Source organism: Rhinoderma darwinii, chromosome 5 (assembly GCF_050947455.1).
Source record: "Rhinoderma darwinii isolate aRhiDar2 chromosome 5, aRhiDar2.hap1, whole genome shotgun sequence".
In the NCBI taxonomy this organism is placed as follows: domain Eukaryota; kingdom Metazoa; phylum Chordata; class Amphibia; order Anura; family Rhinodermatidae; genus Rhinoderma; species Rhinoderma darwinii.
In genome coordinates, this window is record NC_134691.1 from 77,275,217 (window position 1) to 77,293,391 (window position 18,175).

General features: G+C 41.1%; 1 protein-coding gene across 4 annotated transcripts in view; it reads left to right on the top strand.

Annotated features, from left to right (window-relative positions):
* The window catches only part of ARMC1 (armadillo repeat containing 1), an 87,749-nt gene that overhangs the window by 67,955 nt on the left and 1,619 nt on the right, over positions 1-18,175 (top strand). For 3 of the 4 annotated variants that reach the window (XM_075826179.1, XM_075826177.1, XM_075826181.1), the window contains 3 exons: positions 955-1,144; positions 5,192-5,308; positions 7,736-7,810. In XM_075826179.1, the coding sequence (XP_075682294.1) occupies positions 955-1,144; positions 5,192-5,308; positions 7,736-7,810 (382 nt within the window). The remainder of the gene's footprint in view (positions 1-954; positions 1,145-5,191; positions 5,309-7,735; positions 7,811-18,175) is intronic. The other variant, XM_075826180.1, reaches the window with a different exon arrangement.

The window sequence follows — 18,175 nt, forward strand, 5'->3', positions numbered from 1 at the left end:
TGAACTAGTAACTATTTTGGGTGGTATAACCGTCTGTTTTTCAAGCAGATGCATTTAAATTCAGAAAAATTCTATTTTTTGTAAATTTTCTCTAAATTTTGCAATTTTTCACAAATAAAGACTGAATATATCTACCAAATTTTACCACAAACATGAAGCCCAAAGTGTCACGAGAAAACAATCTCAGAATCGCTTGGATAGGTTTAAGCATTCCGACGTTATTACCACATAAAGTGAAATATGTCAGATTTGAAAAATGGGCTCTGAGCCTTAAGGCCCAAACTAGGCTGCGTCCTTAAGGGGTTAATCTCGCCCCAGAGTGCCCGCTCGGCGCTATCTGCTGCGTCCTGATGCAATTTACACTGCTCTCGCCTGCAATGTCGCAGACGAGCTGAGGTGGTGACAGGCAGAGGGGGATGATGGTGTACGCAGAGCATAATTTATTATAGATTCTGTTAACCTGTTCCCTGCCGGGGAGCACAGAAGTTACAATCCATTAGACAAACATTTTTCCAATTGTATTTCTGATAAAGTAGTGAAGTTACGTACAATAAAGAAAATGTATTAAATTTATCTCTTGGTATTATTGTTAAATAAACGGAAAAAAATAAGAAAATAGAGATTCAAATTGAAAATCAAGATTTTATTTTTTGGCATAATCGCCCAGCCCTAGTGTAAATAGTGATTTGAAGTGACTGAAGTCTTGCTTTAGGCCTCATGCATATGGATGTATTGTGGCTATGTACAACCTCTGATCCTTTTATAGGGCTCTTCTTTACCTCCATATTATCTCGCGTTTAATACACCTTCATACTGAGGTTTTTTTTCTGTCATGGCAAACTCTGAAGAATATCCCTGTAATATGGTGGTACACAGAGTGCCTATGGCTCCATTCTACAGGGTCTGCAAACTGTATCTACAGTATGTAATATTCGAGGTTTTGTCTTGATGCAGGACTACCACACCAGGGGACACACAGTTTCTTGCCACAGAAGTCTATGATATTCTCCAGTCATCCAGCACAGCAGATGGAGCTTCTATGAACGAGATGAACTCTAGACGACGGAAGGCCCAATTTTTCCTTGGAGCAACAAATAAACGTGCCAAAACTGTGGTCCTGCATATTGACGGCCTTGATGACACGGTAAGCGCACATTTGATCACCTTCTTTAGCTGGTGCTTCCTGCCTTATTGGCCGAGAAGTACTATAACTGGTCAAGAGACGAACATCATTAGCAAGCAGCAAATCCGCATAGGAGCCCCCATACGGGACTTAAAGGCATATTTACATAACCGTTCTTGGAAAATGTTCCTAGGACTGATTCTATGGAAAGCTGTGTTGTGGTGCGACATGAAAAGCTACTACTTATTTTTTAAAAGCTTATTTACTATAGTGGCACATTTGGCCATGGAGATAAGTCTCCACAGCTGCTAGGCTAGATTACTAAAAAACAGCGTCAAATATTTCACGCTTTGGGGTTTGTTTTGTTTTTTGCATGAAAATTGCAGGTCTATAGGGACAGCCAGACGGCCCCCTGACCGAAGACATCAATCAGACAGCTGCTTACCGCCCTCCCACCTTAGAAATAATGTGCCCAGTCAGCGGAAATGTACCGCCATGTTTATAGGGTGATCATGGAAAATAACTGGCGTATGGTCATATGGGTTTCACATAATTCTGTCTCGTGCTCAATTATTTCAGCCTGGGCATAAAACGATCACTGTAAGGGAGGATCTAAGAAGAAAAGAGACATTTGTCCTACCACATAAACTTAAAGAAGACCTCTAGCAGGGGCTCCCTGGCCGTCTACAAAGCTGTGTCAGCCACCCTTTTGCTAGGCAGTTTGAACAAGAGTTCTGGACTCATTTATCAATATATACCAAATGGCCCTTTTCCGCTATATGGTTGACAATGCTGGATCTCCACAAGAGCAAAGAAATACACTAAACTAAGCACCAATCAAAACGTAATCGGACTGTCCTTAGCAGATCAGCCTGCGTAAATAGGTATTAAAGGGGTTGTCCAGTGAGGAAACCCCTCCTGCAACGTAGCCCCCTAGCTATCCCATTGCTGGGGGGGGGGGGGGGGGGCTGTCAGTGCCTTTGCTGCTGCTTTTTGCTCTGACTGGCAGGCAGAGATAGATATACACTGATAGGTCACATGGGCAGAGGTCTTCCTAAGCAAACAACCCTTTTAATGAAGTCAGAAGGACTCCCTAGTGAATAACGACCATGGTGAACTTCTTTACTGGATTTTGCCTTCAGTGGTGATGAGAATATATTTTGCTTTTGTTATTACTAAAGCTTGCTTCGATTTATAGCGTTGATGTAATTGGAGGTCCCACTGTCACATAGGAGGGGGTCCCAGGTGTCTCCAGACAACGGTACAAGATCTTGCTTCTCTTTTGTATTCACTTTCTTCTGTGCCCCACTTAGTTCCACATTGAAGGAGCAACACAAAAGCATGCACAAAACATGAATGCAAATGACCTCCTGCTGTTGTTTTCTAAGAAATCAGTAGGTACGTGTCTGCCAGAAATCGTATTCATCCTTCAAGTATGAAACCAGGCCGCTTGTTTGAAAAGACTGTTTGACTTTGGAGCGAGTAGAATGAATGCGGTGCACAGCGCTTGTGATCTGCGATTTGCTGAAGGGTTGCAACATCTGCTTTGATGCGTTCCGTCAGCAGGCATGCAAGGTGTCTGATAAACAGAGAACTAAACACTAACTGCTTTGCAATGAGCACTTCAGTCAATCAGAGCCCAACCAAGGGGAAATGCTTTCCTTATCATATGGAGCAAACAACTCTTGGCTTTCCAGCTATGACTTATGATTTACAGTTTACTTTATCTACTTCGATTTTGTATTTTTTTTTTTTAACATGTAAGCATTGTACCTTTTAGTCACGAGTGGAGAACACATGTCAAGGTTGTTCCCTGACTAACCAAGCATAGATGATTTGATTTAACAGCTTGTCTGCCAGGACCGAGGGCCAGTTGTGTGTTTTCAATCCAGAATCATCCTTTCCAATTTATGCTCCATAAATGTAACCAAATGCGTACGTTTTTTTAGAAGTATTCAACTTCTTGTGTTACTGGGGATCTGGAATTCATACTAGGAGGACTTGTAATATCATTTGTTTGAAATAAAACCAATTCTATTTATTTGTAGGATTGTGTTTTACCTTCACTAGCAATTTTGCTTGTTGTCGCCAAGCAAGTCTGAGAAGTGAAGCTTTACACTCCAAACATGAGGAGGCCTTAATACTCACTTTTTAACGGTCATCGATACTTGAAAGAAAACGGTGAGCTGTGCTCCTGATAGAAATGCATGAGGACGAGCGATCGTAGTAACGATCGCTCACCCCATGCATTGCTCCTTGTGAAAGGAGCAAATGAGCGCCGATCAATGTGCTGTCTCGTTAATACGCGCTTGTTTTCACGGTCCATATCGGGCCGTGTAAGAGGATCTTAAGGCTCTATACACATCTGCCAAAGGGCTTTCTGTTATTCTGCTACATGGATTAATGGAAACAAATCTCCCCGGACAGACACTCCAAACTGAGTTTCTGACTCCAATGTGAACAGAGCCTACTATTACAGCACCACCCCATTCAAGTAAATGAGCATGCGCTGCTATACCAGACACCGCCCATGTACAAGATTGGTGCTATTTCTCGAAAAAAAGCAGACTACTTTTTAACCGGTTCAGGACCAGGCTATTTTGAGCCTTCAGGACCAGACACCGTTTAGCCATTTTTAGCACACATTCGTTAAATGGCTATAACTTTTTTATTTGTTGGGATTTTTGCCATGTTTTTTCTGTAGACAATGCAGGTTTCTTTTATGATTTTTATACACGTCCTTTTTGCTATTTTAGTATTTTTAGGCTTAAAGTTTGTAAATAATGGTAAAATAATAAGCTTTTTTTACTTTTCAGCTATTTTTTTTTTGGTAATCTAGTTTTACCCTAAAATATACCTTTTATTTGTGATCGTCATTGTCTACCGGAAATTTTAATATGTTACATGTCTATATTAGGGTAATTGGTTCAGGGCTAGCGTTACGACAATGATTGGCGGGGGGGGGGGGGGATTTTATGTGTATTTCTAAAAAATATTTGCACTTTACTTAACTTTTATTTTTTTATCTCTATGGTCTGTCCCTCAAAGGTCAGAAAAGACCTTTGGGGAACTTTATTTGTTTTCTTTCTTTTACACCATCTTTTTCCACTGGGGCTGCACAGCAGCCCCAGTTACAGGGGAAATGAGCCCTCTCATAGTGATGAATGTCACTAATAGGGCTGTGCTGGGTCTAGTAAGACCCAGCAGCAGCCTGCCACTAACAGCACCCGGCGATCATGTGACCAGTCACATGATCACCGGGATCAATAGAGACAGCGGCGCAGCCACTGCCTCTATTCCTATACACAGCGTTCATTGAGTGCTGTGTAAAAGTTATCGGAGAAGACAGAAGCAGCATAAGCTGCTTCGATCTTCTCCTCAGGGTACCCGGCAGTCACTGACAGCCGAAAACCCGACATTCAGCTGCCCGATTGCTCAGGCAGCAAGTTATAACCCATGCCGTAAATAGTCTATGGCGCGGGTTTTAAGGACCCTGACCGCTGGCCGTGAATACACAGCCAGCGGTCGGGAACCAATTAAAGAAGGTTAACACATTCTCATCAAATCTTTTAACATTCCGCATCCCAAGCAGGTAAATGGGTATTTTACACCACATTCACATGCTCCGGAAAAAATCTGTTTGGATTTTTCTCCTCGACGTGGAAAAAAGAATCTTCGAGATTGAGCATGTTCATTATTCTCATAGATTCTGCACGGAAAAGCCACACATTAACCCTATTGAATGAAAATGGCGCTTTTCCTCACTCGAATCTGCAGGCACATTTGCGGCTGGAATCTGAGTGTCCACTTAAGATTTCTGCTGCGAATTCTTTGCAGAATACATGTCAGGATTTGCCATAGGCATTTTTATATACCTGACTTATTGGAGTATCTGCGTAGTTTTATATATGTATGGGAATAATGAATTTGGGAAATAAAGTGGATGTCTAGGTGATTCTTGTCATGCACATTTTATGAATGAGTTCAGCGTTTACTCACTCTATGGAGCTTTATTTGCAATATTTCTGACTTTTAGTTGAAAGATAAATTTGTTTTTTTTCTCACTAGTCTCGAAGGAGTCTCTGTGAAGATGCCCTACTCAAAATCAAAGGCGTGATTAGCTTTACATTTCAAATGGCAGTACAAAGATGCGTTGTCCGTATTCGGTCTGACTTGAAAGCAGAGGTAAGACAACACTTAACCGTTTATGACTGTGGTTGTTTTGGGCATTTTGGAATTCTGCATGCTACAGATGAATTTTTGTAAAAAATTACCGCAATATTTTGTTTCAATTTGTGCAGGACTTAAAGAGGCTCTGTCACCAGATTATAAGTGTCCGATCTCCTACATAATCTGATCGGCGCTGTAATGTAGATAATAGTGGCTTTTATTTTGAAAAACTATTATTTTTGAGCAAGTTATGAGCAGTTTTAGATTTATTTCTAATTCGTTTCTTAATGCCCAACTGGGCGTTTTTTAACTTTTGACCAAGTGGGCGTTGTAAAGAGAAGTGTATGATGCTGACCAATCAGCGTCATACACTTCTCTCCATTCATGTCCATTTGTATCCAGCACAGTGTGATCTCGTGAGATCACGCTGTGCTGTGACATACACCCACATTAACTTTACTGAAGTTTCTTGAGAGTGAATAGACATCACCTCCAGCCAGGACGCCATGTCTATTCACACTCCCGACACTTCTGTAAAGTTTGTGTGGCACTTTCACAGCACTGCGTGATCTCGCGAGATCACGCTGTACTGTAATTCACAGTGTGATCTCGCCTCTTTAAGGGCATTCTTATTTAAAATTGGAGCTAATATCAATGAATTTTGTATGTATTTTAGGAGTAAAAATGGTCAGAAACCGCAAATCATATTTTTTCCTTTTTTTTTTTTCACATTCTGTTTTAAGATAGTCGCTACTCATTAGCCTGAAGAAGGGCTCACATAGAATGTCTATGAGCCCATCTTAAGCCTAACGAAAAGCGCCCATCACAGCCCAAGGTGCAGAGTGCTCAGCTGAGCTTCAGCCCCTTCATATCAGCGATGGTGGGACTCTGTCCCCCACTAATAAAAAATTCTGCTATGTCATCAAAAGTTTTCTAAAAGTACAGTTACTCTTTAACCCTTTCACTGCCAGTAGTGCTAGAGCTAGCCTGTTAGAGCCATTAGCAGCAAGAACGTATCGGAGACTGAGGTGCTTTAAAACAAGACCTCTAACTGAGATCTACCCAGGGCTAGAGTCTTTAGAAGCATGGGTTGAAGTGAGAACTGCAAGTATGTGCAGCTCTCACTTCAATCTGATCTAGCTCAGGCTGGATTGCAGCCCTAGTTGCAATCTAGCCAAAGTTAGAGCCGTTTAATAGCTAAGGATGTATGTGATCTGTACTTGGCTATTAAAGTGCCTCTCTGCCAGGACGTATGAGATACATTGTTGCCAGGGAAAGGGTTAGAGGTAAACTAATACCAGGACGGGCTTTTTAAAATCCAGTGCATCTAAATGCTAATGCTTATCTCCGATGCTTCCGATCAGGAATCAGGGCTTACTCCATAGACACGGGGCTATTGAGAGCTCGAGTCCGACTCCGACTCCTAGTCCACTCTTTCAGACACTGGTACACGTGTTGGAAAAAGTGGCACAGGCTTCATGTTTGTAATAAATCATGACTACAAGGAAGCGTCTTATATGACCCCACTTGTCGGCGTGGGTTTAGAGAGGGCACGTTAGCTATGGAATATGCCTATTAGCATGTCTGAAATTGGCACTATTGCAATGTTTATTAATCGCAGTTGCATCTTCTTGTTCAGCTTTAATGGAGCATCTTTCCGATGTCCTGGTGATTGGTTCTCTTTATAGACAATTTTGCCCCTTTTCTAGACTTGCTTACTTTCTTATCCAAGTACAATGACCGTGCCGAACACCCTTCAAAGTTGAGCTGTCAAAATGATCTATGCTCAAGCCCAACTGGCTTTCCCAGCATGTTACCTCTATGAAGGGGTAAGCCGATGACCTATCTCTGATAATTGAAAAAAAATCACTTTTCACAGTCTTTGCACAATATAAGGCCAGGGCTACACGGAGACTTTTTGTAGCACTACTAATTGGTTTGTATCTATTTAGTGACCGCTTCTGTGCACAAGATTGCATACAACTCAATGGATTCATTTGGACTTCAGCTGTAACTCAAGAGTTAAAATCAATCAGTAGCCCTACAAAAAGTCGCGGTGTAGTCCTGGCCTAACCGCTTTCCTGCCCCATCATCACTGACTGTACTATAGATCATACTGGCTTTGTAAACAGGAGTCACTTTGACATCCTTGAAATGTACAACTTGTAACTAGAACTGTATTAATAGTAATTCTAGTCTGAGGAGCCTAGGGTAGCTTGTCATTTGTTTTTTTTTAATTTAGATACTAGTATGCAGTTTTTAGGTACCTTTCATTGTATGTATGAAGCACTGTCATGCATACACACATACTCTATATACATACACCAGGATTTACAGGATTTCTAGCGTAATAGAGAAATGTGACTTCTATGTCATCCATGAATATGGCCTCCTTCTCACTATTCCCATTTTTCTGTTCTTTTTTTTCTTTTTTCATTACAGGCTTTGGCGACCGCAATCGCATCTACCAAAGTGATGAAAGCGCAGCAAGTAGTAAAGGGTGAAACTGGAGAAGAGGTGAGGTGATGTTCTCACGGAGTGCTCTATACTCGTCTCAGATATTTTCAGCAGTAGTTAACTTTTGTTTGGAAGGGTTGTCCGGGGACATCAAACGTGTGGCTTTTGCTCCGGATAGAAAATCAATATCTGATTGGTCGGGGTCTGACTCTCTGCACCCCTAACAATCAGCGGTTTGAAGCGGCCATGGCACTACAGCAAGCACCGCCACCCTTTCATTCCGTACACTGCTCCAGACTGCACAACACAGTCACGTTAATATTCACTGTAATACTATGCAGAGCCGCTACTAGGCTGTGAAGGGAAATTTGGAGGAGATTTATCAGGACTGGTGCAAAGGAAAAGTAGAGCAGTTTCCCATGTCAACCAATCAGTTTCCAACTCACGTTTTTTAGTGGAGCTTTGGAAAAATTGAAGGTGGAATCTGATCAGTGGCCATTTGTAACTACCGCTGTAGCCATCTTTATCTGTATAAAAGTTAAAAGTTAAAATTTCCCCCACCAGTCTTGATAACCAGTCTTGATAACTCTCCTCTATTGCGTTTTACCAACAATCCGATCTGACATCTTCAGTTTGATTTTTCATTACTTTTATAATGGATGCAAAATAAACATAATACAGATTGCAGCTATATATGAAAATTGGTACAGTGAAAAACCGGAGGCCTTGCCCATAGCGACCACTCGGAATCTACTTGTAGTGTTTTAGGCACAGTTTGGAAAAGTAGAGATGGCTGCTTTATTTAAATTCTAAGATTCATTACATGTTGAATACTTCTTAACCCCTTCCCGCACACGGGCGTAACTGTACGTCCAAAATGCAAGTGATTTCCCGCATTCGGGCGTACAGTTACGCCCAAGCTTCAAACTTTCACCATGTCAACAGACATGGTGACAGCGTCATAGACAGTTGCCGAGCAGGACTCGCGGGCACAGGACCAATCAGAGTGGTCCCGTGCCGGCACGAGTTGTGATTGGCCAGTCAGTACTGACAGGCCAATCACAGCGCAGGAGCAGTGGTTTGCCGGCATCTCCGTCTCTGACAAGCTCATTCCTGTCAGAGAGCTTGTGAGAGTCGGAGACAAGAAGAAATACAGTGTTAAAGTGAAAAAAAGAACAAAAAAACCCAGCGATCTGCCCTTTTGTGCCCACTAACCAGTCATCACCCCCTTTGGTGCCCACTGGTTAAGAAAAAAATAAATAAATATATATATATATATATATATATATATATATATATATAATTTCAGTCCTCCACAGTGTCCTTCTGCTGTGATCTGTCACCTGTCGCAGTACCCGGTCGCCATCACCCTGCTGTGTCCCTAGATTGCCCACTGCCCGAGTTCCCTGTTAGGTAGCAATGCCACGTCTCATTTAGTGTTTCCCCTGGTAGGTAGGGTACCCTTACTCATTGAATACAGCAAGGTCTGTTCTCATTCCACGGTTGAGAGTAGCGGTTTATTTTTTGATAAAAAAAATGTAAAAAATTTTTTTTTTTAAAGTTACAAAAAAAATTTGTTCGTTAGTGGTAGCAAGAGTTTATTAGTATGGCCAAAAGAGTCTTTTCAGCCAAGGAAGCATATGAAATGCTGTGTTCCGACACGGACAGCGCGAGTGAAGGTGAAGAGCAGTTCGTGCTTTCATCTGCATCCAGTGACTCTGAGTCTGTACCCCCCAGTCTGCGCAGAAGAGCCGTAGGTCCTGCTCTGCCAGAGCTGACCTGGGAAGCTGCGGACAATTATGCCCCCCAGGTGCCTGAGTTTACAGCCCCCTCAGGCATTCAAATTTAAATTACTGGTTTCAGCCCCAGTGATTATTTTAAACTTTTTTTTTTCAGACTCCCTTTTAGAATTAATTGTCCAGCAGACCAACCTTTATGCGGAACCGTTTATCGCCCAGAACCCCGACTCTTATTATGGGAGAAGCCAAAATTGGACCCCCACAAACCCAGTGGAATTGCGGAAGTTTTGGGGCATTTTTTTAATTTTTGGTCTAATAAAAAAGCCCAGTATTAGAGACTATTGGTCCCCTGACATTTTATATAACACCCCCATTTACCGCACAGTAATGACAAGGAAGCGATTCGAAGCCATCCTAAAGTTCCTGCATTACAATGATAATAGCCAGTGCCCACCCCCACAGGACCCACATTTTGATAGACTATATAAAATAAGACCATTGATTGCCCACTACTCCCAAATTTTTTCCCAAGTTTATACCCCCCAACAAAATATTTCGGTGGATGAATCCCATGTCAGCTTCAAGGGTAGACTGCACTTCAGGCAGTATCTACCCAATAAAAGAGCCCGGTACGGCATAAAGCTCTACAAGCTGTGCGAAAGTGCCACCGGTTACACGTACTCTTTTAGGGTCTATGAGGGAAAAGACTCCCAAATCCCCCAGAATGCCCCCCCCCTTCCTAGGAATTAGTGGAAAGATTGTATGGGATCTTGTCCATCCTTTGCTCGGCAAAGGATATCATTTATATCTGGACAACTTCTACAACAGCGTCCCATTGCTAAAAGTTCTCTTGTCCAGATCCACCTTGGCGTGCGGAACAATCCGCAGAAATCAGAAGGGCCTCCCCAAAAATTTGCTGGGTCAGATCCTAAAATTAGGAGAAAGCAGAGCTGTCTGCAGCGACGATCTGCTCCTCCTAAAGTGCTGACCAGCATTCATGACCGCAGAGGCAGCCTTGTCCCTGTACGCGGATCCACCACCCAAGTTCCCAAACCATTCCGCGTACAGGAGTACAACAAACATATGGGTGGCGTTGACCTGTCTGACCAGGTTATAAAACCATACAGGGCCATGCGCAAGACCAGGGTATGGTATAAGAAGCTGTCTGTGCATCTTACACAGATGGCTTTATACAATGCCTTTGTCCTCTGCAGATATGCCGGCAGTAGGGATACGTTCCTGCAATTTCAGGAAAAGATCATAAAGTCCCTGATATTTGGTGACCAGGAATAGGAGGGCAGTTCATCCGGCTCTTCCGTCAGCAGGATAATTCCCGGCCAGCATTTCCCCACAGAAATCCCCCCCACTGAAAAAAAACAGAATCCCACAAAAAAATGCAGTGTGCACGCCAAGCGAGGCATTCGTAAGGACACCACATACCAATGTGAGACGTGTCCCACAAATCCCGGCCTGTGCATGAAACAATGTTTCAAAATCTATCATACCTCCTTGGATTTTTAATTCATTTATTCTTCATTCACCTTTTCTGTCTCCCATATTGGCCATGAATAATTATTCATTTTTTTACTGGCCTGCCCCATTTAAAATTTGATCATTTAAAATTTGTAAAAAAAAACACAAAAAAAAAAAAATGCTCACTATACCAAGGACCCGAGGGAGTGTCTGTCTCATCCAGGTTGCAAATCTGGGTGAGAGGAATAAATCCAGATAAGATTGGTTGTCTTAGCAAATCTTTTTTTGCTGAGGCCTTTGATTTATTTTTTGGGCTGGATTTTATGGAAGGTTGGTTGGTTGTGGGATCTGCCATTCCCTCTCCCTCCATAGCGGGTTTTCCAGGTTGCCCTCCTTATTTACTAAAATTTAATTATTTCTTCTTATACCCCTAGATGAATACCTAGAGGGTTGTCACTTCACAATTTAAAAATTCTCACTATACCCCTAGATGAATACCTTGAAAGGTGTTACATTACAATCTAAATCTTCTCACTACACCGCTAGATGAATTCTTTGAGGGGTTTAGTTTCCTAAATGGGGTCACTTTTCTGGGTTTCTAATGTTTTGACACCTCAGATCCTCTGTTTTCATGACACAGGGCAGTAAATGCCATCGTAGTAGGCCTCAGATGTTGCATGGTGCTCTTTACATTCTGAGCCCCCCCACGTGCTCAAACAGCAGTTTATCTCCACAAATGGGATATTGCCGTATTCAGGAGAAATTGCGTAACAAACTGGGTGCTTTTTCTCCTTTAACCCGTTGTGAAAATGATGAATTTGGGGCTAAAGCAGCATTTTCCTTGAAAAAAAAAAATCTACATTTTATTATTTTACTGCCCAGTGTATGAAACACCTATGGGGTCAAACTGCTCACTATACCACTTGAAAAATTCCTTGAGGGGTGAAGTTTCCAAAATGGAGTCACTTTTGGGGGGTTTCCACTGCACTGACACCTTTACAAATGCGACATGGTGCAGAGAAATCAATCCAGCACTCCAAAAGCTAAATGGCGTGCCTTCCCTTCCGAGTTCTTCTGCTTGCCAAAACAGCAGTTTATGACCACATGTTGGGTATTTCCATACTCTGGAGAAATTGCTTTACAAATATTGGGGTGCTTTTCCTCATTTGTTGAAAAAAATAAACATTTTGAGGTAAAGCTACATCTTATTGGAAAATGTAATTTTTCATTTTCTCTGTCCAATTCTAATGAAATCTATGAAACACCTGTGGGGTGAAAATGCTCACTACACCCCTAGATGAATTCCGCAAGGGGTGTAGTTTCCTAAATGGAGTCACTTTTGGGGGGTTTCCACTGTTCTGGTACCTTAGGAGCTTTACAAATGCGACATGGTGCAGAGAAATGAATCCAGCAAAATCTGCGCTCCAAAAGCTAAATGGCGTGCCTTCTCTTCCAAGTCCTGCCGCTTGCCCAAACAGCAGTTTATGACCACATGTTTGGCATTTCCGTACTCTGGAGAAGTTGCTTTACAAATGTTGGGGTGCTTTTCCTCATTTATTTGTTGAAAAAAAAAAAATTTTGAAGTAAAGCTACATCTTATTGGAAAATAATGTAATTTTTAATTTTCACTGTCCAATTCTAATGAAATCTATGAAACACCTGTGAGGTCAAAATTCTCACTACACCCCTAGATGAATTCCTCAAGCGGTGTAGTTTCTCAAATGGAGTCACTTTTGTGGGGTTTTCTTTGTTTCGGCACCACAAGACCTCTTCTAACCTGACATGGTGCCTGAAATATAATTTAAGAACAGGAAGGCCCAAAAATCCTCTAGGTGCTCCTTTGCTTCTGGGGCTTTTGTTTCAGGCCCGTAGCACACTAGGGCCACATGTGGGATATTTCTAAAAACTTCAGAATCAGGGCAATAAATATTCAGTTGTGTTTCTCTGGTAAAAACCTTCAGTATTACAGGAAAAATGGATTAAAATGGAATTTCTGCAAAAAAAATGAAATTTGCAAATTTCCCTTCCACTTTGCTTTAATTCCTGTGAAAAGCATAAAGGGTTAAGAAACTTTCTTAATGCGGTTTTGAATACTTTAAGGGGTGCAGTTTTTAAAATGGGGTGATTTGTGGGGGTTCCTAATATATAAGGCCCTCAAAGCTACTTCAGAACTGAACTGGTCCCTAAAAAAATAGGCTTTTGAAATTTTCTTGAAAATGAGAAATTGCTGCTAAACTTATAAGCCTTGTAACGTCCTAAAAAAATAAAAGGATGTTCAAAAAACGATGCCAATCTAAAGTAGACATATGGGAAATGTTAGCTAGTAACTATTTTGTGTGGTATAACTATCTGTCTTACAAGCAGATACATTTGAATTTAGAAAATGCAATTTTTTTTGCAAATTTTCTCTAAATTTTGGTGTTTTTCACACAAAAATATTGAATATATCGACCAAATTTTTTCACTAACTTAAAGTACAATATGTCACGAGAAAACAATCTCAGAATCGCTTGGATAGGTAAAAGCATTCCAGAGTTATTACCACATAAAGTGACACATGTCAGATTTAAAAAATGAGGCTGTGTCATAAGGGGTTAAGGACACGGCCAATTTTGACCTTGAGAACAGTATTCTCAGGAATACTGCCTGTGCCATGCGCATCACAGGAAAGACAGCGGGAGCTCAGGGAGTTAAATGCATGGCTTAAGTCTTGGTGTAGAGGAGAAGGATTTGGGTTCCTAGAGCACTGGGCTGACTTTTCATTGGGGTACAAACTGTATTCTGCAGATGATTTGCACCTAAATGGAAGGGGGTCCGCTGTGCTGGGGGAGAGAATTCTAGCTGGGGTGGCGGAGTATTTAAACTAGGGCTGAGGAGGGAGGTCAATGTAGAAAAAAAAGGCGTAGCCAGGTTAGAGAGGGGTCAGACTATATTGGTGGGGGGAGAAACAGAATGTGGGGAGAGGACTAGACAACAAGATAAGGAGATCCTTTCGTTACAAAACATCAGTGTAAATAAAAAGGCCCGATTAATGTCAAATCACATTTCTGATAATAAAAGTGAAAAACTGACAGGCAAGTTAAAGTGTATGTTCACAAATGCCAGAAGTCTAGCAAGCAAAATGGGGGAGCTGGAGGCCTTGATACTGGAAGAAAATATAGATATAGTTGGTGTTGCTGAAACATGGCTGGACTCTTCACATGACTGGGCTGTAAATCTACAGGGTTTTACACTTTTTCGGAAAGACAGGACAAATAGGAAAGGTGGTGGTGTATGTCTGTATGTGAGAAGTGATATGAAGGCGAGTGTGAAAGAGACAATAGTGGGTGAATACTGTGAGGAGGTTGAAACCTTGTGGGTGGAACTAGAAAGGGAGGTAAACACTGAAAAAATTACTTTTGGTGTAATCTATAGACCCCCCAATATAACTGAGGAGATGGATGTTCAGCTATATAAACAGATGGAGCGGGCTACACAGGCGGGTACTGTAGTGATAATGGGAGATTTTAATTTCCGGGATATTAATTGGTGTCATGGTTCAGCTTCAACTGCAAAGGGGAGACATTTCCTCAACCTGTTGCAGGAAAATTTTATGGGCCAGTTTGTGGAAGACCCGACTAGAGGTGAAGCTCTGTTGGATCTGGTCATTTCTAATAATGCAGAGCTTGTTGGGAATGTCAATGTTCGTGAAAACCTCGGTAACAGTGATCATAATATAGTTACATTTTACCTATACTGTAAAAAACAAACGCAGGCTGGGAGGGCAAAAACATTTAATTTTAAGAAAGCCAATTTCCCCAGGATGAGGGCTGCAATTCAGGATATAGAGTGGAAGAACTAATGTCAAATAATGGAACAAATGATAAATGGGAGATTTTCAAATCTACTTTGAGTTATTATAGTGCAAAATTTATTCCTATAGGTAACAAGTATAAACGACTCAAATTAAACCCCACATGGCTTACACCTTCTGTGAAAGGGGCAATACATGACAAAAAAAGGGCATTTCAAAAATACAAATCTGAGGGTACAGCTGTAGCCTTTGTAAAATATAAAGAGCTTAATAAAATCTGTAAAAATGTAATAAAATTAGCAAAAATACAAAATGAAAGGCAGGTGGCCAAGGATAGTAAAACAAATCCCAAAAAATTCTTCAAGTATATAAATGCTAAAAAGCCAAGGTCTGAACATGTAGGACCCCTAGATAATGGTAATGGGGAGTTGATCACAGGGGATCAAGAGAAGGCAGAGTTACTAAATGGGTTCTTTAGCTCTGTATATACAACAGAAGAAAGAGCAGCTGATGTAGCCGGTGCCAGTGCTGTTAATATATCAGTTGATATACTGAATTGGATGAATGTAGAGATGGTCCAAGCTAAATTAAATAAAATAAATGTGCACAAGGCCCCGGGACCAGATGGATTACACCCTAGAATTCTTAAAGAGCTTAGTTCAGTTATTTCTGTCCCCCTTTTCATAATATTCAGAGAATCTCTAGTGACTGGTATAGTGCCAAGGGACTGGCGCAGCGCAAATGTGGTGCCTATTTTCAAAAAGGGCTCTAGGTCTTCCCCGGGTAATTATAGACCAGTAAGCTTAACATCCATCGTGGGGAAAATGTTTGAGGGGCTATTGAGGGACTATATACAGGATTATGTGACAATAAATAGCATTATAAGTGACAGCCAGCATGGTTTTACTAAGGACAGAAGTTGTCAAACTAACCTAATCTGTTTTTATGAAGAGGTGAGCAGAAGCCTAGACAGAGGGGCCGCTGTGGATTTAGTGTTTTTGGACTTTGCAAAGGCTTTTGACACTGTCCCCCATAGACGCCTAATGGGTAAATTAAGGACTATAGGTTTTGAAAATATAGTTTGTAATTGGATTGAGAATTGGCTCAAGGACCGTATCCAGAGAGTTGTGGTCAATGATTCCTTCTCTGAATGGTCACCGGTTATAAGTGGTGTACCCCAGGGTTCAGTGCTGGGACCACTATTATTCAACTTATTTATTAATGATATAGAGGATGGGATTAATAGCACTATTTCTATTTTTGCAGATGACACCAAGCTATGTAATATAGTTCAGTCTATGGAAGATGTTCATGAATTGCAGGCAGATTTAAACAAACTAAGTGTTTGGGCGTCCACTTGGCAGATGAAGTTTAATGTAGATAAATGTAAAGTTATGCATCTGGGTACCAACAACCTGCATGCATCATATGTCCTAGGGGGAGCTACACTGGCGGATTCACTAGTTGAGAAGGATCTGGGTGTACTTGTAAATCATAAACTCAATAACAGCATGCAGTGTCAATCAGCTGCTTCAAAGGCCAGCAGGATATTGTCGTGTATTAAAAGAGGCATGGACTCACGGGACAGGGATGTAATATTGCCACTTTACAAAGCATTAGTGAGGCCTCATCTAGAATATGCAGTTCAGTTCTGGGCTCCAGTTCATAGAAAGGATGCCCTGGAGTTGGAAAAAATACAAAGAAGAGCAACGAAGCTAATTAGGGGCATGGAGAATTTAAGTTATGAGGAAAGATTGAAAGAATTAAACCTATTTAGCCTTGAAAAAAGACGACTAAGGGGGGACATGATTAACTTATATAAATATATTAATGGCACATACAAAAAATATGGTGATATCCTGTTCCTTGTAAAACCCCCTCAAAAAACAAGGGGGCACTCCCTCCGTCTGGAGAAAAAAAGGTTCAAGCTGCAGAGGCGACAAGGCTTCTTTACAGTAAGAACTGTGAATCTATGGAATAGCCTACCGCAGGAGCTGGTCACAGCAGGGATAGTAGATGGCTTTAAAAAAGGGTTAGATAATTTCCTAGAACAAAAAAATATTCGCTCCTATGTGTAGAAATTTTTCCTTCCCTTTTCCCTTCCCTTGGTTGAACTTGATGGACATGTGTCTTTTTTCAGCCGTACTAACTATGTAACAGAACAATTTTTGTTCTATTTCCCTCTTTGCATCCTGATGCTCATAACTTTTTTTTTTTTTGTACGACGTAGTTGTATGACACTGTTTTTTGCGGGATGATTTGTACTTCATGTAGTTACCATTTTTTGGTACAAATACTTTGTTTAATGTATATACATTTTTATTTTGGTGAAAATGCAGAAAAAAAAAGCAGTTTCTGTTGTTACGGTCGTGGCAATACCAAATATGTCTTATTTCATGTTTTGGGACTTATATTTTAAAAAGTTTATTTATTGTAAAAAATGAGTTTCTGTGTAATTTTTTTTAATTTAACGTTAGTTATTTTTTTTCATTGATTTTAACTTTTTTTTAAAAATCCCATAAAGGCATTTTTCATATTGATTTTGTATTTTTTAACTGTAATATACTGCCATATATCTATATGCCAGTACATTAGCCTGTGTACTGATTGTACACAGGCAGTTGTTAGGGCATACCTCAGTATGCCCTAACAGGAAATCTTTTCAGACAGCCCTGGGGTCCTTCAATGGACCCTGGGCTGTCTGGCCATACAAGTTATGGGCTTTGATCGCGTTACAGGGATTTTCTGTGACGCGATCAAAGGGCAGTCCCCTCCCTCCTCTTATTTACTTTGAACGCATCGATCCGCGTTGATTGCGGCATTCAAGGGGTTAACGGCAGAGAGAAGAGGTTTCTCTTCTCTCCGCCATTAGAGCGGGGATGCGGCTTTGTATTAGAGCCATTAGTCGTTGCCCCGCTCATCGTGGCCTGCGGACACTGGCTGTCACACAGGACTAAAATGCTCGTCCTAATGAGCGAAGTACCCACCGCTAATGACGAGTATTCTCGTCCTGTGTCGGCAACTATTTAAGGCTATGTTCACACAACTGTTGTGGTGTGCATCACTTTTACAGGAAAAATAGCACTGCATGCATGGCAGTGTGAACAGAGCCTAAGATGTTTTCTTTTCTTTATTCAGAAAGATGAAATAATTCGTAAAAAGGTCCCCACTTAAAAAAAATATATATATATTTTTCTTTCAACAAACTTATCCTTCTTATTTCTTGCTACTTCTCTGGCTTCAGTTAAAAAAAAAAACAAGTAATCTGAGAAAGTGGTTGCTAGGCATGTGCCTTTGAAGAGACTAGTTGTTAGGCTGCATATCCATAGCAACCACACTGTCAGGCTGTCAAATTGGATTGGCACTGTGCTCAAATTGGAGAAGGGGAAAGCATCCTGGCAGTCAAACCAGGTCTTTTTG